The following is a 20,220-nucleotide window of genomic DNA, read 5'->3' on the forward strand; positions in this document are numbered from 1 at the left end:
GGCTTCCCATTGGCCAGTCCGTGTCATGCGACCCGCCCTCCGCAGCTGAGCGCTTCTGATCCGGCTCACCTTGGCGTCTGTCAGCCCTCGAGTCCCGAGACCCGGACGGCAGATCCCCCATCCGATTCCGGAGAGCGTGGTTCGATCCTGATCCCTCGGGCCATGTGGCTGTCATTGTGACCCTGGGCAAGTCTCATCAGCTGGGCCTCAAATTTCCTTGTATGGACCAGAGGTTCCAGGGTGGGATGAGCAATGTGGTTCTCTCATCCTGAGCCTTTGTGACTTTATGGGCAGAGTGACCACACGTCGGTGTTCTCTACTGGTCTTAGTCATGAACGCCCCTGGAGGAAGGAGGCAGGAAGGTAGAAGGGCCCATAGACCCCGGGAACAGGTGTGCACTTTTCCACCCTCACCACCACGGTAGCTGGACAGGGGAGGGCACCCTCTGAGCCTTGGCTTCTTGGGAAGACTGCAGGACCAATGGTCCCAGAGACCACTGGAGATGTCCTGGTCTACCTTTGTAGTAGAGCTCAGGGCTAGTTACTGAAACCCAGAAATCCACCACGGGACTCTTTCAGGACCGAGATGTGCAGCTGTCTAAGGCTCTATCCTATGTCCTACGCCACGGAGCCTTGAAGCTGGGACTTCCTATGCGAGCTGGTAAGTGAGCACTGTGGAGGATGGGAGGAAAAGCAGGAGCCCAGAGAGCAACTGGACCTCGCCTCCTCAGCTCTTTAACACTGCTGCAGTAGGAACACAGAATACACAGGCTCTCCCAATGTACAGGAGAAACCAGGTCCAGAACCCCTTCCATGGCCTCTGGAAGAGAAGCCCCTGCCTAGGCTGGGCCTCATGATGTGTTTTTCAGCCAAGTGGCCCTATACGGGCAGGGGGGCATACTGAGGCAACTGATGTTTATTGGATGGCCACTCTGGGTCAACTACTTAGTGCTTACTATGTTACTCTGAAGCAGATATTTTTTTTTAGTGTTTTTTTTGTTTTAAATTTTATATGTGTATGAATGTTTTGCCTGTGTGCATGTATGTCTGCACATGCATATCTGGTGCTTGTGGAGGCCAGAAGAGGGCATTGGACCCCCTGGAACTGGAGTTCAGATGGTTGGGAGCTACCGTGTGAGTGCTGGGAATCAGACTTCCTTTGGAAGAACAGCCAGTCCTCTTAAGGACAAGGAGTCATATAACCTATGCTAGCCTCAAAATGCCTTGAATGTCTGATTCTTCTGTCAGTATCTCCCAAGTGCTGGGCTTATAGGCGTGTACCACTATGCCCACCATGAAGCTGATCGCCTTCCTCTGTAAGTTAAGAAAACAGAGACTTCGGAGAGAAGAAGTGTGTCTCCTTAGCAGAGTGCTTGCCTAGTAGGTGCAAGGCTCTGTTTCACCCCAACACCGAAAAAACAAAATGAGGCCCAAAAAGGGAAGCCTTCCTGCAGATCACACAATGGGAGGTCATGTGACCTCCCAGGCCTAGCCTTTGCTCCAGCTGCCTGTGGCTCCCCTGTTAACCACAGCCCTGGCTCCTGAGCACACCCCCACCCTGCAGATGGCTTTGTACCCCTGCGATCCCTTCTGCAGCTACCCCAGTTCCACAGCTTCTCAATTGAGGATGTGCAGCGTGTGGTGGATACCAATGGAAAGCAGCGGTTTGCCCTCCAGCCAGGCGAGCCCAGCACTGGCCCTCTCATCAGGGCCAATCAGGGCCACTCCCTACAAGTGGGTGCCAAGGGGCAAGTGGGAGGGAGAGCCAGGTGGGACCCCAGTTGATGAAGTTCTCACTGATGTCCATTCTCACACTCATTCCCAGGTACCTGAGTTGGAGCTGATGCCTCTGGAGACACCACAAGCCCTGCCTTTGATGCTAGTCCACGGCACATTCTGGAAGCATTGGCCATCTATTCTACTGAAGGGCTTGTCATGCCAAGGAAGGGCGCACATCCACTTGGCCTCAGGATTGCCTGGGGACCCTGGTGTCATCAGTGGTCAGTGTCACCTTCACCAATCTATCCTCCCAGGTCCCCCACCAAAGGTCACAACTTCCTTTGTGTGAGACCACCACCCAGACTTGCATGGAGCAGTAGATCCCTACCCCACCCCAGAGCCCCATTCTGCCCAAATGCCCCAGGCTCCAGTCTAGATGTCCCTGCAGGCATGCGCCCAAATTGTGATGTGGCGGTGTTCATCGATGGACCCCTGGCCCTGGCAGGTGAGTGTGGGCTCTGCTGCAACTCTCCCAGATCTGTCAGAGAGGGGCACCGGTCACATCCCTAGCTCTGTGAGCAGATGGAATCCCCTTCTTCCGCTCTGCCAACGGCGTGATACTGACTCCAGGGGATGCTGAAGGCTTCCTGCTTCCCAAGTACTTCAAGGAGGCCCTGCAGCTGCGGCCTACCCGTGAGTGCCAGACTGCTGCCTACCCTGGGTCCTGAAGCCTGTGCCCTTCTGCCCTCCCATACGCTGATTTAGGTGTTCCTTTCTTAGCAACTGTTGTGTCTACCTCAGGAAAGCCTCTCCCCTTGGCTGGTGATAAAGAAACAGAGCATCAGAGTGGCCCCAAGCACAGCTCCAGAGGAGGAGGAAGAAAGATCCAACAATAAAATATTTATTTATTAGAAAACAAAACAAAACGACTCTGAAAACAGTCACAGAAAGAAAGTCCAGTTTGAAAGAAGGATTCCTTGTTCCTTATCCATAGCTGGACCTCCTCACGTGCTTCGGGACTACATATAGGTAGGAGTGTGAGCTCCTGCCAACAGGGCAAGAGGAGGGGCACTGTGTGGCTCAGAGCCAACCATCCCTAGGCTGGGTGGTGGCAGTGTCTACCCCAGCCAAGGGCCTTGGCCTGCTGGCAACAGCAGGTGAAGATGCCCAGCATGGTGCGTGTGTGGAGTGGTGGAGCAGTGAGTTCAGGTGCATGCGGGCTTGTGAGGGTCCCTGGAGGCACTAAGTGGAGCAGGGGCAGCCTGGCTGCCCTCAGAAGGCCTCATGGCCACCCGTAAGCTGCAGGAATAGGTCCTCGTCCAGCTCCTCCCCGCGAGCCCGCTCTCGAGTAGACAGGAAAATGTAGCCCCCGATGTACTCGTGCACGATACGGCAGCTGGCAGACACACAGCTAAAGGCCACGTTGATGTGCTCGTCAAACTCAATGGCCACCTGTGGGCGGGTGGTCACAGGTCCAGTGGGCAGGGGCAGCAAGCGGCAGCTTCTGCTCTGCCCTAGTTGGGTCTGCACTAGCCACCTGGCCCTGGCCCTGCCCTCCCTTGTGGCCTACCTGCCGAATGTCCCAGTTGACATTCCACTGACGCATGTTGCTGAAGCGCCAAGTCTTGACCACATCGCCCACAGCCAGGTCAATACGGATCAGTCGGTTGTTGGCAATGCCCAAGATCTCATCTTTCCTGCTGCCCTTGAACCTTATTCCCAGGGTGGAGAAATATGAGTGACAGATACACCGTGTCTGGCCCTGGAGCCTACCCTGTGTGTATACTGCCCCAGAGCCCTCAGTGTAGCGTGCAGCCTCACCCACCCCAGTTTCTCCTAGCCTTAAGCTCCTACTCTGGAAAATGGGATTATTCAAGGACTCAGGTTAGCCAGGCGTGGTGCAGCATGTCTGCCATCCCAGCTAGGGGGCTGAGGCAGGAATTCAATTAAGATTGGCATGTGGTGAATGAAAAACTGTGTGTGTGTGTGTGTGTGTGTGTGTGCACATGCACGCACATGTGTGGGTAGGGGATAAGGGAGGTGGGGGGGTGCTGAGAAGATGCTTCAGTCAGTAAAATACCTGCCTTGCAAGTATGAAGACCTGAGGTTGGTCCCCAGGACTGGTAGTGCATGCTTGTGGTCCCTCGGACAACACAGACAGGCTGGGAGAGGTTGCTCAGTGGATAAAGCTCTTGCCACACATTCGTGAGAACACAGACCCCTTGTAAATCTAACGCTTCTGCAGTGTGCCTACAGCAAGTTAGGCAGAGGTGGGAAAGTCTCTGGACAGTCTGAGACCAACTAGCCTGGAACACACAGTGATGAGTAAGACCTCTTGTCTCAGCAAGGTGGACAGTAAAGATGGACCAAGAGGCTATTTTCTGAGCCCTGTGTAATGGCCACAGCATGTGTACAGACACAGAGATTTAAATGAAAACATTAAGAAAAAATAGGGGTATCAGGCTTGTGTGACTACCGTTTTTACACATTAAACCATTCCTAAACCCACATTTATTTATTTAAGAGTGTCACTTTGGCTGGGTGGTGGTGGCACACGCCTTTAATCTTTTAGTTCAAAGCTACAGAGAAACCCTATCTCAAAAAACCAAAAAAGAAAAAAATAGGGCCAGCAAGTGGGTTCGGCCCCCTTGAAGCCTGATGACCTGAGTTTATCCCCAGGACCCACACAGTGGAAGGAGAGAACCAGGTTCCTGTAAACTGTTCTCTGACCTCCACATGTATACATGCACAAAATAAATAAGTTGAAAATGTAAGATAGAGGGGCTGGAGAGATGGCTCAGCGGCTAACACTTGCAGCACTTGCAGAAAACCCAGGTTTGGTTCCCAGTACCCACATCTGGTGCCTCTTCTGGCCTCTGTGGGCACTGAGCACTGTATGCAGTACATGTATACATATACATATTCATACATGAAAAACTAAATCTTTTTTTTTTTTTCTTTTTCCATGTGATACTGGCTATCCTGGAACTCACTCTGTAGACCAGGCTGGCCTAGAACTCACAGAGATCTGCCTTTACCACCTGAGTGCTGAGATTAAAGGCTTACTGACCTGGAAAAAATACTTAAATCTTTAAAAATGTAAAGTACTCAGGAAGCAGAGGCAGGTGGATCTCCGTGAGTTTGAGGTCAGCCTCATTTACAGAGCAAGTTCCAGGACAGCCAGGGCTACACAAGGAAACCCTGCCTTGAAAACACCCACCACCTCCGCAAAAAAGTAAAAATAAACAAGATAAGCAGCGCCTGAGGAACGTCTGAGGTCACCCCCACATACACCAAGGTGCGGGCATCATAATATCATTTGGCAACATTAGGAGTAGTTCATGCCTCTAAGTAATGATCTCGTTTCTTGTTTTGTTTTGTTTTCGAGACAGGGTTTCTCTGTAGCTTTGGAGCCTGTCCTGGAACTAGCTCTTGTAGACCAGGCTGGCCTAGAACTCACAGAGATCTGCCTGCCTTTACCGCCTGAGTGCTGGGATTAAAGGCATGCGCCACCACTTCCAAGTAATGATCTTGTAAGTATCATCATCAACCACATATCATTCATCTCTCTGCAGACTTGGGAATGAGTTCTCAGGGTTCCCCCTGTAACACCAGGGACAGCTGGCTGAGTTCTCAGGGTTCCCCCTATAATGCCAGGGACAGCTGGCCAAGGCCCAGAGAGGGAAACATCTGTCACAGCTGGGATATGCACTGGGTCTTCCGCTTATCTGGCACGAGTTCTGTCTCTTGGATATCTGTGACGGTGCACACCGGGGAATACACAGAACCCCAGGGAGAGGTACCACAGAGAACAGGGAGAAAGCGACATGGTTGTGTGCCTGGGACTCATGTGGGATGTAAGCACAGAACAGCTGGTAGCAAGTGAGGGCAGAGACAGTGCTTTGCAGGGCTGGAATCCTACCTGACCATCACATAGGAGATGCCGAAGTCGGGCAGCGATTGCCAGGCCTGGATGAAGCGCAGCTGGGCCTCAATCAGTGAGAGCTGGGCCACATTTTGGTGAGCTTCCAGGATCCGTGGGGTGAGCTGAGGGGCCATAATGGTAAGGGATTCTTAGGGCCTCCTCTTATCTAAAGTCCCTAGGATTCCCCCCACCTCCCTGCCTGCTCCATTGAGGGCACAGCACACTGAACATGGAACAGGGGAAGGCAGCCATTGTGGTACCAAGGCACATGTGACTGAATCAGGCCCTACAATAGACCTGGAACACTTCCATAGAGGTGTCTGGGACACAGCAAAAGGAAGAAGTGAGCACAGGGGTTCCCTAGGGAAGAGGGTTCTGTTGGAAGTCCAGGGATCAAGGGTGACTAGATAAACACCGTGGTGGTTCCCACACACCCACCCCCACTTCCTCTGGTACCTGCTTGGCCTTGAACTTTCGCTGGAAACGGGGAGCCACCAGGCCATAGGGGTTAAGGCCCTCGGCAGAGGCTTCAGGGCCCTGGGGGGTCCCTGAGCCTCCGCTGCCACCACCCGTCCGCTGCAGGCTAAGGAAGGCCAGAATGGCTTGCACCTCACTGGCATAGCTGCTGTCTGCCATAGTACGGCCCTTGGAGGCCAGTCGGCAGGCAGCCATCCACTGCGCATACTGCTGTTCCTGAAGCGGACAGAGAGGGTGGTAAGTAAGCTCTGGCCACACTCTTACCCTGAATGCCAATGCAGCCCGCCCTGCCCCTTGCTCCTCCCACTCCTGTCCCCCTTTGGTCCAGTCTGCTCACATCCTGGCAGCGCAGGTAGATCTCACTCATGCCCTCCGGTGAGGGCACCAGGAGTTTGATACAGAACTTCTGGCCAGAGACATTGACATCAGGGACCACCTCACAGCCTGCAAGGAGAAGGAGGTGGCTAAGAGGTCCCCGTAAGAAAGCCAGCCCCACCACCCACAGCTGCCTCAGGGCGGATGGTATCCTCGGCCCCTAGGAGGAAAGGGCTGAGAGCTTTGCTGCCAGTGTTCCCTCACCCTTGAGATTCAGCTGCTGGATAGGGTCCCCGGGTGATTCGTCCTGGCTCTTGTAGTAGGAGAGGGTGGTGTCCTTGAAAACCACCCAGTGCTGGCGGTAGCCCTTCAGGGTCAGCTTCCGGGGCCTGGAGGGAGTAGGAAATTGTGAACCATGGCCTCCCTGCCTTCCCTTTCCTCCCCTCTCTCCCCACACTTAACCTGAAGATTCGGAGGTGGTCCTTGAGTTCCGGGATGGTGGTGAGGCTATCCTAGGGAAGAGAGAAGTAAGAGGGAACCTTGGGTCCCCTACCTGGCCTTGGCCCTGACCCCAGCCCCATTCCCAGCCCAAACCCCTCCTCACCAGCATGTCTGAGGGTGCCGACCCCTTCAGCTTCACCTCCAGGTTGTTCAGGGCTGTATCCAGGTCATCCAACCCCAGGTCCCCAGAGGCCGGCTCCCCCACATCCCCACTCAGGGACAATTTGTTGATGTGGTACTAGGGACATAGAGTCAGTTAGAGCTGAGTCTGAGGCCCATCTGCCCCCAATGCTGGTCTTCACTGGAGATGGACTCCCTTCTGGAAGGCCTTTTACCCTGTAGCCCAGCACCCTGGGGTCCCAGGCACCTGCAGGGCAGCAAACACCATCATCTCCTCTTCAGTGCAGTCAATCTCCTCTGTTAGCAAGTCCCAACGGGCTTGTTCATACAGCTGGGTCAGCCGGACCGGGTCTGTCTGGAGCAGCGGGAAGTTAGGGGGCTCAGCTAGTCAGATGGCGCCTGTCCTGGATACTCAGGCTCGGCTCAGCATGGACAGCAAGTCCCCAGCTCTACCCTGCTGGCCTGCACACTCTAGGCAGGCGGTGCAGCTTTCTCCATAAACCTCTGCCCTACTGAGCCCCATGCTATAGGCTAGCCTCCTGCTGAGGCAAGCAAGGAGGAAGACAGCCCCAGAACAGAAGGAAGATAGCATCCCCTGGGGTAGATCCCTCAAGCCATCAGGAGAGTACAGGCCACAGGAAAGAACTCCAGGAAGGCTTCCAGGAGGTAGAGACCTACAGAGCAGAGGCCCATAGGGTGACAGGGGACCGCTAAAGGAAAGAAGTGAAAGTTCTCTAGAGTCAAGAACAGAGGCCTCCCAGGGACCCACGGAAGTGCACACTCTGAGACCCACCAGACCTGAGAGGAAGGGCATCAAAAAGGCAAGGAGAGGAGAGGCAGCCTTGACTGAGTAAAGCCCTGGGTTCCATCCCAGTGCTGCATGAAACTGAGCTTAGTGGTGCTGGCTATCACCCAGCACTTTGGAAGGGGAAGCAGGAGGGCCGGGAGTTCAAGACCAACTGTGACTGAGATCAGGCCAGGCCACATAAGACTGTCACACACACACACACACACACACACACACACACACACACACACACACACACGGCAGAACAGAATGGCTTATCAAACCGTCAAGAGAATTAAAAGGCAGACCGTCGAGCAGAGAAGTGGACTCAGGAGTCAGCCCTCTGACAGATACTCTTATCTAGAGTGTATAGAGCACACCACAAACTAGGAAGGACAGACAGCTTAGGACAGGAACTGCCCAAAATATGAAGAGATACGGCACTGGAGAGTGGTTAATAGCTAAACAGAGCTGGAGTCCCTTAGTCACTGGGGAATGTGGGTCACAGAAAAGTCGGTCTACTGGTTGTCTGGGGCAGGGGGTGTTAGGGGCAGAAAACTAAAATGGGCACTAGAGAATATTCTGGAACAGCAAAAATGTTTTAAAACTGGATGCAGCAGGGTTGGAGAGATGCCAATAAAGAACACTGACTGCTCTTCCAGAAAACTCAGGTTCAATTCCCAGCATCCACATGGCAACTCATACCTGTCTGTAACTCCAGTTCTAGGGGATCTGGTGCCTTCACGTAGACATCCATGCAGGCAAAACAACAATGAACATAAAATAAAATAAACTGAAAAAAAAAAACCTGGAGGTGGTGGCTGTACAACCACCATGCCCGATGGCCAAAAACAAACTGCTAAGCCTGGGGTTGCTTGCAGGAAAGCCACATCTCAGAGATGCTATGGGACAATCTTCTGGCATAGTGGCTGTATCATAAAAGCAGCAAGCAGCAAGTGCCGCTGCAGCTGGAGCCACTGAACTGTCTGTTACTTGCTGTTCACGGGGAGGTCCTACTTGAGGTGCCCTGCATGCCCTAAGCCCCATCTCTTCCTCCTCCGAATCTGTGCACATAGTGTTTCAAATTACACATTCAGCTTCAGATCTGGAGCTCCAAATCCTGATTCAACCAACACAGACTGATGGTATTTGGGAGGGGACTGGCTCTAGTGGGGTGTGGTGGCTCATCCCTGTAATCCCATAATTTGGGAAGTTAAGGCAAAAGGATTATCATAAATTCCAGACCAGTTTGAGCTACACAGTGAATTCTGTTTATTTTTTAATTTTTTTTTTGTTTATTTTGTTTTGTTTTTGTTTTTTCTTGAGACAGGGTTTCTCTGTGTAGCCCTGACTGTCTTGGAACTTGCTCTGTAGACTAGGCTGACCACAAACTCAGAGATCCACCTGTCTTTGCCTCCTCAGTGCTAGGACTAAAAGTGGGCACCACTATCACCTGGCTTTACACAGCAGATTCTAGAAAAGCCTGGAGTACAAAGTGAGACCATATGTTTTTGTTGTTATATTTGAGACAGGGTCTCTCTACATAGCCCTGTCTGGCCTGGAACTCACTATGTAGACCAGGCTAGCCTAGAACTCAGAGATCCTCCTGTCTCTGCCTCCTAAATGCTTGCCACACCATGTGGTGCTACACTCCTTTAACCCCAGCTCTGTGAATTCAGAGTTAGTTTAGTGTGCATAGCAAGTTATAGATTAGCCAGAACTACAAAGTGGGAGCCCCCATCACACACACACACACACACACACACACACACACACACACACACACGAGAGAGAGAGAGAGAGAGAGAGAGAGAGAGAGAGAGCGCATATGTACATGTATATCGGGTAGGAAATTGCGAGTTAGTTACCTAGAGATGGATTAGAGCACAGGGCTCATTAGTAGTTAAGTAAAGAAGCTCTTAACAGGCTAGGACCTGGGCTGTCAACCCACCCACCCTTCTTGGTGCTTCTTCAGCCCCCACTTCCACGAATATTGAAAAAATTCAATATTTATATATACCCTACTGATAGATATATACATATATATATATGTAATTACTATTATTATTGCTTGCTAATTTGAGACTGGGTTTTATTGCCCAGGCTGGCCTTGAGTTCATCATGCAGCTAGGACAGGCCTCAACTGCCCACCTTCCTGCTTCAGCCTCTCAAGCTGCCAGAATTACACTGCCAGGCCTGGTTTTGGTCACCTACTGCTCTGAAAGTGGTATTGTGGTGGGTATCCTGGGGGGTGCTGGGCTAAGGGGCCTGTGCAAGTTAGTGCGGGGATGTCCAGGCAGTCCTTAGCAGCACCTCTCATCGTATGGACAGTTAACTCTGGGTAGGCAGATCTCAGCAGTGAAGGAGCCCGGCCCTGCAGGCCCCAGGTTCAACCCATGACATCATGTATGTCACCTATCAGCTCCTAAGAAATTTGACCATGAAAGGAAATATGAACACAGCTATTCTGGGTTCTGCTAAGAACACTGTTTATGGCTACCGTTTGTAGTCATGGCCACATTGTTTGTACCAAACACCAGTAGATTAGTAAGACTCACAGAAATGTATGTGCTGTGTGGGAGGGGAGGGAATGGGAGAGGGCAAGATAGCTGAGTCTTCATCTTCTGAGAACCGATAGCTCTGCACAAAACTGCAAGGTCACAGAGCAGGGCTCTGGGCTCAGGAGCACACACACAAGTCCTAGCTAGCCTAGCCGGGAAACTAAGTTCAAGACTAGCCTGGGGAATAAAGTGAGACTCTCCAGGGGACCTAACATCCCCACCTAGACATACATGCAGGCAAAACACCAATGCGTATGAAATAAAAACAAAACAAATAAAAAAAAAAGAAAGTAAGGATGAAAATAAAAACAACGTTGTTCAAATCTACCTTTTCTAGAGAACAGAGCGGGGTGGAGAATGGTTTTGCTGCAAGTGCCAAGAACTTGCGGGGCCAAAGTAACTGTGGTCCAGTCCCAGGTGGGACAGACTGAGCAGAGCCACCAGCTCCCTGCAGGGGGGAGGTGTGGTGCAGGATCAGGGCGTCCCAGTCACTGGGAGGCTTAGCAGAGGCTGGGAAGGAGAAGAAGCAGTGACAGCCAGCACGGTTCACAGGTGGGAGGAGGCTGGGGTGCCTCCTCATCAGCATGGCTTCCCAGGGCCTTAACTCAAATCAAGGATTTTTGCATTTTATCTGTTTGCAGGGCTGTGGATCCCCTCAGTCTTGCACAGGCTAGGCAGGTACCTCTGGGTTCATCCTTAGCCCTGTGAACAAGACTTTATAATACTGGGCCAGGTTAGTGTAGTCAAATCAACCATGCTAGAGATGGACTGCTGGGCATGTGTGGGGTTATCTTATGTTACCTCACGTGGGAAGACCCACCCACGGCAAGGTGGGGAGCCATGCCTGAGCAGGAGAGCCTGGGCTTTGTGAGTGGAGAAAGGGAGCTGAGCACCAGCAGGCACACCTTTACTGCAGCTGGCCTTCATCCCTGTCACGTGGCGCTGTGCTTGAGTTGTGACTAAAATAACCCTTCCTTTGTGGAGTAGTTTTTGTCAGGGTTTACCTCAGCACCAGGGAACAAAACCAAGACAAACAATTAAATAAACAACTGTTTTACAAATGACTCAGAGGCAGTAGAGTAGGGTTGCCCCTGAACTACAAAATGACACCAGTTTTTCTTTCTTTCTTTCTTTCTTTCTTTCTTTCTTTCTTTCTTTCTTTCTTTCTTTCTTTCTTTCTGTCCTTTTCTTTTCTTTTTTTTTTTTTTTTCAAGACAGGATTTCTCTGTAGCTTTGGTGCCCGTCCAGGAACTAGCTCTTGTAGACCAGGCTGGCCTCAAACTCACAGAGATCCGCCTGCCTCTGCCTCCCAAGTGCTGAGATTAAAGGCGTGCGCCACCACCACTGGGCTGTCCTTTTTTTTGTGTGTGTGTGTGTGTTTACAGACAGGGTATCTTTGTGTAGTCCTGGCCTGTTCAGGAGACCAGGCTGGCCTTGAACTCACAGAGGTCTGCCTGCTTCTGCCTCCTGAGTGCTAGGACTAAAGATGTGCACCACCTCCACTGGGCTAAAATTCAGGGTTTTTTGTTTTTTGGGGTTTTTTTTGCTCTGTTTTTTAAAGATTTTATTTATTTATTATGTATACAGGGTTCTGCCTACATGCCAGAAGAGGGCATCAGATCTCAGTATAGATGATTGTGAGGCACCATCTGGTTGCTGGGAATTGAACTCAGGACCTCTGGAAGAGCAGCCAATGTTCTTAAACTTTGAGTCATCTCTCCAGCCCTAAAATTCAGTGGTTTAAAAAGACCAGCAAAATATCTCAGTGGGTGAAGGCACCTGCTGCCAAGCCTGATAACCTGAGTTTGAGCCATGGGACTCACATGGTAGAAGGAGAAACTCACTCTGCAAGCTGCTCCCTGACCTCCACACATATACAATGGCACACAGAAACTCTCTCTCTCTCTCATACGCACAGACATACACACATACAATAGATAAATATGATTTTAAAAAGAAGAAGGGGCTGGAGAGACAGCTCAGTTGTAGAATATTTCATGTGCAAGCAAAAAAAAAAAAAAAAAAAAAACCAAGTTCACATCCCCAGCACCCATATAAACAGGCTATATAATACCAGTACTCCAGGCAGAGACAGGCAGAACTTTGGGTTTCGCTAGCTAGCCAGGATAGCTGAATCAGTGAGTTCTGGGTTCTGTGAGAGACAATGACAGAAGGCACCTGACAATGACCTCTGGCCTCATGTGCACACAGGGGGCAGCTGAGGAAGAGTAGAAATAAAAGCCACAGAGCCTGGGTACAGCTACAAGGAGGGAGACACACACCCTTAGCCCATGGGATTCGGAAGATGTGAGAGAAAGATAATTCCAGAGGAAGGGGCGTTGGCTATGTCCCTCCATAAGTGAGCAAGGAAGATGCAAGCCTGTAATCCTAGTCGCTGGAGGGCTGAGGCAGGAAGACTGAGAATTCAAGGCCTGACTGGGCTACAGAGTGAGTTCAAGGCCAGGTTCCACAACTTAGATAACTTAGCAAGACTCGGCCCCAAATTTTTTTTGTTTTGTTTTGTTTTTAAATATTTATTTATTTATTATGTATACAATATTCTGTCTGTGTGTATGCCTGCAGGCCAGAAGAGGGCACCAGATATCATTACAGATGGTTGTGAGCCACCATGTGGTTGCTGGGAATTGAACTCAGGACCTTTGGAAGAGCAGGCAGTGCTCTTAACCTCTGAGCCATCTCTCCAGCCCAACTCTGCCCCAAATTAAAAATAAATAAATAATAAAAGTTCAAGGTTGGAGACAGCTCAGTGGTTACGATTATTGACTGTTCTTCCAGGTTCAGTTTCCAGCACCCACACGGTGGCTCACAACTCTCTGTAGTTCCAGTTCCAGGGATCTGATATCCTCTTCTGGTCTCTCTTGGTACCAGGCACACGTGCTATACAGACATACACGCAGAGAAAACGCCCATACAAGAAAATAAAATAATTCCAAAGGGCTTGGGATAGCGGCTCAGTACTTAAGCATTTGTCTAGCATTTGCAAAAAAACAAAAACGAAACAAAACAAAACAAAAAAAGCAAGCAAACAAAAAGCCTAGGTCTAATCCTTATTACGGGGTGTGTGTGTGTGTGTGTGTGTGTGTGTAGGTGGGATGGAAACATGGGGCAGGCTGCATGGAGGCAGCAGGTGTCCTCTTGTGTGCAGATGTGGGTAGAAGACAGCAGGAAGCTTGGCTCAGGAGAGAACGTGGAGGGACTCTGTGGACAGCTTAAAACCAAGCGCTCTGTAGAACACCATGCACAGGTTTGCAGTGAAGGGCACGGGTAGGAAGAGCAGCCTATGGGCCTGGGCAGTTGGTGGAGACAGAGGGTTAGACTACGCTGTTACAGAGGAGAAAACAGGCACGGAGGACCAGGAGTGGGGCACACTGAGGCCACCCTGCAAAGCTCCTTCTCCACCTCCCAGGCCCTGTAGGCTCAGGTGGCCTCCCTATGCGCAGCTCAGAACCTCCCCACAAGAGACCCATACTCCTCAGCACCTGCCACGAGCCCCCGGCAGGCAGGTCCTAAAGAAACCAGCACTGAGATTTGTTTCCATCTGCCTTAGCATTGGAGGCCCCGTAGTGCATTGGTAGGATTGATACGTAGAGGCACAGATGAACATGTGTGATCGGACAAACTGATACCTACAGTGGCTAACTCCCCAGAGCTAGACTTCTTATTCCAGAGCCCAGCTCACCTTGGGATCCAGGTCAAAGAAGCTATAGTACTTAAACCGCAGCCAAAGCACATCCCCGGCCTTGACACCTTGCTGCATGAGGCACCGTGAGGAATCCAGCCACCTGGGTGTGACAGAGGCAGAGTCAGGGCACAGAGAGGAAGGGCCAGGAAGCAGGGCGCAGAGGGTAGAGGAGCGAGGCCCCGGGCAGGTGGTCTGGGTGTTGCTCACGCACCTGCTGTGGAGCTGGGTCTTGTCAGACAGGGAGCTGGGCCTCGGCAGGCGCTGGAGCAGGAGAGGGTCAGGTGGTGGCTGTGGCCGGCTCAGCATGTGGTAACAAGCCTCAGTCTGGGCACTGTCCGAGAAGTGTGCTGGCATGCCTCGGAATAAGGTGGGTGCCACACCTGCAGTGCGGGGGGGGGGGGGGAGTCAGTCAGGCCTGGCCTCCCAGGCTTCACTCTGTCCTGGCCCCAGCCCAGGCTGGCCACGCTCACTCACCCCCAGCTAGGACAACCTTGGTCAGGTCATGCACTTCTTCCTCAGGCTCCTTCTCCTTCTTCTTCTTCTCCTTCTTTTCTGGAGCACGAAGCAGAGACAGCTCCTCGGGGTGCCTGATACCTGAAGGGAGTAAGGGCTCAGCACCAAATGTCACCTTCCTACCTTCCCACATAGATACCCCGGGGAAGTCCCAGCCCTTTGGTAGGCTGGGGGAGGGGCTCTGGCAAGAACAAACTTATGCACTTTGGCCTGGGAAACGGAAGGGGCCACAGCTACTCACTGAGGAGGCGGCAGATGGCAGCTACAGCCTGGAAGAGGGGCTTGGAAAAGCTGGCACGCAGACGCAGCACACGACGGTTGGGTAGCCGCAGGATGACGGGTCGGTGCTGTGGCCCGAAGAAAAGGCGGGCATCTGCCAGGATCCCATACTTGTCCAGTGTCCAGTGTGTCTGCAGCAGCCACTGTCTCTTCTGCTCCCACCAAATGGCATGGTCAGACCAGTCCTGCTTGCGATCTGTGAGGACCCAGGGGTGTCCATTGGCCTTCAAAGGCCCTGCCAAACCTTCTTCATTTCTGCCCCATCACCAAAGCCACAGGTGAGCCAGATTGGGTTGGCTTCAAAGTGATGGTGGAATGGTTGATAGCTGACTCCTTCTGGGTTCAGTTGTTACATCACTTCCCAGGGGAACCCCCAACCCAGAATGTGGGTACCCCAATTTCACACACATTGAGTTGACGCCTTATAGCCTGTGTATCTTCTGGGATGCTTGGCTCAATGCCCTTTCTGTTTGTTTTTGGTTTTTGTTTGTTTGAGACAGGGTTTCTCTGTGTAGCCTTGACTGCTTTGGAACTTGCTCTGTAAACCTTAGAGATCTCTCTGCCTCCTGAGTGCTGGGATTAAGCTATCACCGCCCAGCATATATATATATATGTCTGTCTGTCTTTTTCTTGAGATAGGGTCTCACTATGTAGCCCTGGCTGGCCTGGAACTTGCTATGAAGACCAAGCTGGTCTCAGATTTACAGAGCTCAGCCTGCTTCTGCCTCTCTAGTGCTGGGATTAAAGGTGTGCGCCACCACACCCGACAATGGCAGTGTCTGCAGGTCTTCAGGTCTAGTGACTAGCTGTGTGACCTTGCTTAAGGAGCTTGACTCTCTAGCTTCAGTTTTCTAGTTAAGATGTAACAATCATCCTGACTCAGGGCTGCTGACCAATATCCACTACATACAAAATGTTGTGCAATTTTGACCCTTACAAGAAGCATTCATTTGGAAATGGGAATATGCCACTTGTCATCTGACCAGGAATTGGGGTGACAAGGGATGACACAGGAGGATTCCTCATCGTCCTCCAAAGAAGCGTGAATACAGAAACAAATGGGGCAAAACGCTGCTCTGAGCACACAGCCTTCTGAATTTTGCTGAGACTCAAGTTCTTGGCTTAGCCTATGCTATTGTTTAGGTATTGTCAGACAGGGTTTTGAACTTGCTGTATAGTTGAGGACAGCCCTGGTCTGCTCATCCTCCTGCCTCCAGCTGCCCAGTGCTGGGATGGCAGGTATATGCCTCGTTGGAGCAGTGCTGAGGATCATACCCAGGGCTTTTTTGCATGCAAGGCAAGCACTCTACCAGCTCAGATGCTAGGCCTCTGTCTGGTCTTCCCACTGACAGTTTTTTTGTTTTGTTTGCAAGTCAAAGTTTCTGTGTAGCTTTGGAGCCAGTCCTGGAACTTGTTCTGTAGAACAGGCTAGCTTCAAACTCACAGAGATCCACCTGCCTCTGCCTCCCAAGTGCTGGGATTAAAGGCTGCGCCACCACCGCCCGGCTTCTCCCAGTGAGTTTTGATCCCTGTCCCATCCTGGACTCACGCCAGCTCCTGATCTGCCTCCCCACTGTCACCAGCGCTGCCAAGTCCTGGAGAAACTTCTCTGCCTGGCTCCTCAGGACTCTGAGCTCCCCTCCAAAGGCCTTCGCTCTGCTCCCACTTCCTCTCCAATCAGCCTTTTGCTTTTAGTTTTTAAACTTGGGGCAGGGTTTTGCTGTGTAGGCTGCAAATTCCCTAGGGCTGGGACTGCCTCCAGCAGCCTTTGCTGTGGCTTTGCTCTCCCCACCTGTTCCTCACTTTCCCCAGGGGTTTAGTCTGGACCTGCTCCCTCTTCTGGGGGCTGGCTATCTTTCCTGTTTTTTGACGTCAGCCCTGGCTGTCTTCTGCTGAGATCTGCATGCCATGGCCCTCTACTGTAATGGGCACATCTATTGCTTCCTTCACCCCAGACTCCTGTTCACCTGGCTCCACAGTCAGTGCTGGAACACTGAGTGCGGTGGGACTAGTCCCAGCCTTCCAATGCTGCTGCCTCTGTGACTGGACGAGGAGCCCTTCTTTCCCAGACCATCTAACTACCATGGACTCTTCCCAACACTCAAGCACCATGCCTTTGCTTCTAGTCCAACCTTGAGTTAAAATCAATTTCACTTCTAAATCTACCTTTTCTGTCCTCCCTGTCTGGCCTCTGGAGCCCTCATCCCACCCCTGTCCTGCTCCCAGACGACTAGATGGTCTGCTTGGGTCTCCCTGGCTGCAGACAAGGGGCCCTGTAAAGGTCTGCCTTAACACGGCCATGCCCTGTTTCTAAGGCAAGTACCTAATCCCTCAAGAGGCCACTGGGCCTCCCTGGACTCTCAGGGACATCACCTGGGCTTCCTGTTTTGTCACTAACCAGGTGTCTTTACTGTCCTGAGACCTTAACATCAAGGCTCCTTGAGCCCCTGGCATCAACATCAGGTCTTTCCTATTCTGGAAAGCACTGTTCTTCCTAGCATCAGGTCCCCCAAGGAAGCTCTTAGCATTTGGCACCAGCATGCAGGAAGGCTGGCCTCACCATCGACTGGCAGTGGGAGGGGTGGGGATAATGTTGCTGTTGCTGGGGACTGAGGTCCTTGAACTGAACTGATGTAGTGGTTCACGGGGAGGTCTAGCTGCTCTCAAGCCCTTCTGTTCTGACTTGGCCCAGGTCAAGTCTCTAACTCTGCCTGACATCTAGTTCTGAGGGACCACCCATCTGCTCCCCACTTCTGCTTTCACAGCCGCTTTGGGCCCTGCCTCTGGCAGTTCCCTTCCCTGCCGTAGCCCTGTGATTTGGCTGTGTTGGGGCCTGTTTTGCCCAGTCACCCTGTTCCCTGTCTTGGAATGCACATAGGGGATGGGTTGGGTCTAGAAAGCCTGCCTCCCATCCCTGTCCTACCTCAGAGGCCTAGTTCATAGTGCAAGGCCTTCTGGCTCAGGCTATCAGGAGATCGTATGGGATGCTTTCCGGCTCTGGCTATCGGTGGCTTTCCTACCATCCTCCCAGGAAGTGAGAGTTCTCATTCTCCACTAGGAAGGTTCATGAGAAGCCCCCATGGGGCCTTCTGGGTGACGCTGGGTGACTGATATCGCACCAGCCTACTCTACCATAACTTCCTGTGGGGGCAGGGCCTTCCACCCACAGTTACCAGCCTGCCAAGTGGCTTGCTGGGGAGGAAGGGTAGGAGAGTAGACCCCAGAAACCTCCTAGACATCCTTCAGACCTCAAGAACACGACTGAGGCCTCAGCACAGGCAAGGTGTATAGGGGACCATGTTCTGCCTGTCCCTTGAAGACTGGACAGAACCAGCAGGAGTGGGAAGAAGGACAAGGGAGAGGAAGTTGAAGAAATAGCTCCTTTGGAACCAAACAATTAAGCTGTTGCCTGAGTCATTGTGACAAGGTTATCACGAATGTCAGGGCTAAGGATAGCGGTCATGCTGACCATGTGCCAAACTGGGGAAATGGGGGTCACGGGGACTCACTGATCTCCTCCACGATCTTCAGAAGCACCCCACCAATGTGCGACTCTCCTGTGACTCGGAGGGTGACAGACTGGGCCTCAGGGTCCTCCTCGCCCACAAACACCCGCAGCTCCCAGGATGAGTCGATATAGTCCCCAGAGGCTGTCTTCATTCCCGCCATGGCTGCTGCTGCTTCTGTTGAGGCGAGGTGAGCAGAAGCTGGGATCTGGTGGGGTGCCTACAAATAAGCAGGAGCCCTATGGTATCCTGGGTAGGTGGGGAGGCCTTGGGGCACAGAGAGAGTTGCTAGAATCGAGCCAACCTGAGGCCCTCTACTCTCGTAGTTGTTTGGGCTGAAGGGACAGCTCCCTGAACTCTCCAGCCAACTCAGGACTCACGAGTGGGAACACTAAAGCCCAATAAAAACCCACGTCTGTAATCCCAGCACTCAGGAAGCAGAGGCAGGCAGATTTTTGAGTTCGAGGCCAGCCTAGGCTACAAAGCAAGTTTCAGGACAGCCAGAGCTGTTACACAGAGAAACCCCGTTTCAAGGAAAAAAACAAACAAAAAAAAAAACCCTCACTCACTCAGGAGCATCTGCTGGCCACCAGAGCAGGTTGACTCTCCTCATAGCTCCGCCAAGTCCCATATCCCACCGAACAAGTCCTGGCCCACAGCTCTCGGTCAGCACTCTAGCCCACACAAGGCTCTGGGGTGCTACCAAGTGTGGCTGCTGAGCGCGGAACAGTAGGGCAGGGGACAAATGAGTCCTTCCGGGTCTTGCACTTACCTGGCCTGCAAGGGGCTCAAGTTGCAGGTGGTGTGGAGCACCTGTCACCCCTGGCCTGGGGCTGCCTTGTCCAGCTCAGTTGCTTCCTTCAGGACAGCCTGGGGTGGCCTTATCACAAAAGCTCTGTTAGTCCCTCCCCAGGGCGGGCTGCTGAAGGCTACAGGAAGCACACTGCCAACACGTAAAGGGTTCCATGGGGCCCTTGCTTCTGTTACCACAGGAAGTGAGGGAAGAGCAGAGGTGGGGTGACACCACAAAGCTCTCTCCACCCCACCTCCCTGCTTCCACTGGCTCAATCTCCAGCGTGCTGAGTGGGACAGCCTATGGTGAGCAAGGGAGCCTTTTCAATCTTTCCTACCCCAAAATAGGATGCAATCTGCCTGAGTACACAGCAACAAGTCAGGGCTTCCACTCCGAGGCAAAACCTCTACCTCTCATGAAACTTCCATGTGACTCCCACCAGGACCTCTCACCCCGTCCTTCAGAGGCTCTGGTGACCTAACAGTCCCATGCCCACCTCTGGCACTGGGATGCCAACTGCTCCCACAAGACCCTAAGTGCTAGCAGAGCAGGAACCCAGCCTGTTTGGGGTTAATGACCTTGGCGGCAGTCAACCTCTGTGGAGGTAAGGCTGCTCTGGGGAGTCTCAGGGACTGGGGATGGGACAGGAAGTCAGTTTATGCAAACACAGGAGAGGGAAGTATAGCCTGCTGCTGGCCTCAGCATCTTGCTAGCCCAGAAAGCAACCTTCTGGTAGCAGATGAGGAAGTTCAGTGTTGGCTAGAGGATAGGAGGAAGACAATGGTGTAGAGCTTAGGACTACGCAAGGGCAGCAGGAGCTGTTAGCGGCAGTGTTCTCAAATTGACTTTCTGATCCACTTTGGCTCTGGGTTGGGTCTAGCATTCTCTGTATCTAGCTGGTTTACTCTGAGACTGTACTTCAAAGTGTACAAAGTGTGAAGCATGAGCATCAACTCAAAGCTGATGAGCCTGCAGGTCTTCAATTGTTGAGCAACACTTCCACCTAGTGGCCACTCTACTGA

At 52.1% G+C, this 20,220-nt stretch overlaps 3 protein-coding genes across 5 annotated transcripts in view; 1 reads left to right on the forward strand and 2 right to left on the reverse strand.

Annotated features, from left to right (window-relative positions):
* Dnajc4 (DnaJ heat shock protein family (Hsp40) member C4) overlaps window positions 1-20,220 on the reverse strand; it is a 127,108-nt gene that overhangs the window by 7,985 nt on the left and 98,903 nt on the right. The gene's annotated exons all lie outside the window — the stretch shown is intronic.
* Window positions 250-2,656, forward strand: Trpt1 (tRNA phosphotransferase 1). Of its 2 annotated transcripts, none has more exons than XM_050136894.1 (7): window positions 250-391; window positions 579-660; window positions 1,564-1,733; window positions 1,825-1,999; window positions 2,167-2,223; window positions 2,301-2,411; window positions 2,520-2,656. In XM_050136894.1, exons 1-7 carry the CDS (start codon window positions 287-289, stop codon window positions 2,612-2,614), a joined length of 795 nt encoding a protein of 264 aa, XP_049992851.1. In that variant the 5' UTR covers window positions 250-286; the 3' UTR covers window positions 2,615-2,656. The 2 variants fall into 2 exon arrangements, with proteins under 2 accessions (XP_049992851.1, XP_049992850.1); XM_050136893.1 differs by having other exon boundaries at window positions 2,499-2,629.
* On the reverse strand, window positions 2,599-19,349 carry Fermt3 (FERM domain containing kindlin 3). 2 transcript variants are annotated; one of them, XM_050136876.1, is made up of 15 exons: window positions 19,178-19,349; window positions 18,409-18,582; window positions 14,862-15,095; window positions 14,582-14,701; window positions 14,319-14,487; window positions 14,105-14,207; window positions 7,304-7,411; window positions 7,040-7,174; window positions 6,898-6,947; window positions 6,700-6,824; window positions 6,458-6,564; window positions 6,100-6,336; window positions 5,641-5,765; window positions 3,289-3,430; window positions 2,599-3,170 (listed from the first exon to the last, which is right to left on the reverse strand). In XM_050136876.1, exons 2-15 carry the CDS (start codon window positions 18,566-18,568, stop codon window positions 2,991-2,993), a joined length of 1,995 nt encoding a protein of 664 aa, XP_049992833.1. In that variant the 5' UTR covers window positions 18,569-18,582; window positions 19,178-19,349; the 3' UTR covers window positions 2,599-2,990. The 2 variants fall into 2 exon arrangements, with proteins under 2 accessions (XP_049992833.1, XP_049992832.1); XM_050136875.1 differs by having other exon boundaries at window positions 18,409-18,625.

The sequence above is a fragment of the Alexandromys fortis genome, unplaced genomic scaffold (genome assembly GCF_014885135.2).
Source record: "Alexandromys fortis isolate MF-2015 unplaced genomic scaffold, M_Fortis_MF-2015_v1.1 scaffold_3, whole genome shotgun sequence".
Classification (NCBI taxonomy): domain Eukaryota; kingdom Metazoa; phylum Chordata; class Mammalia; order Rodentia; family Cricetidae; genus Alexandromys; species Alexandromys fortis.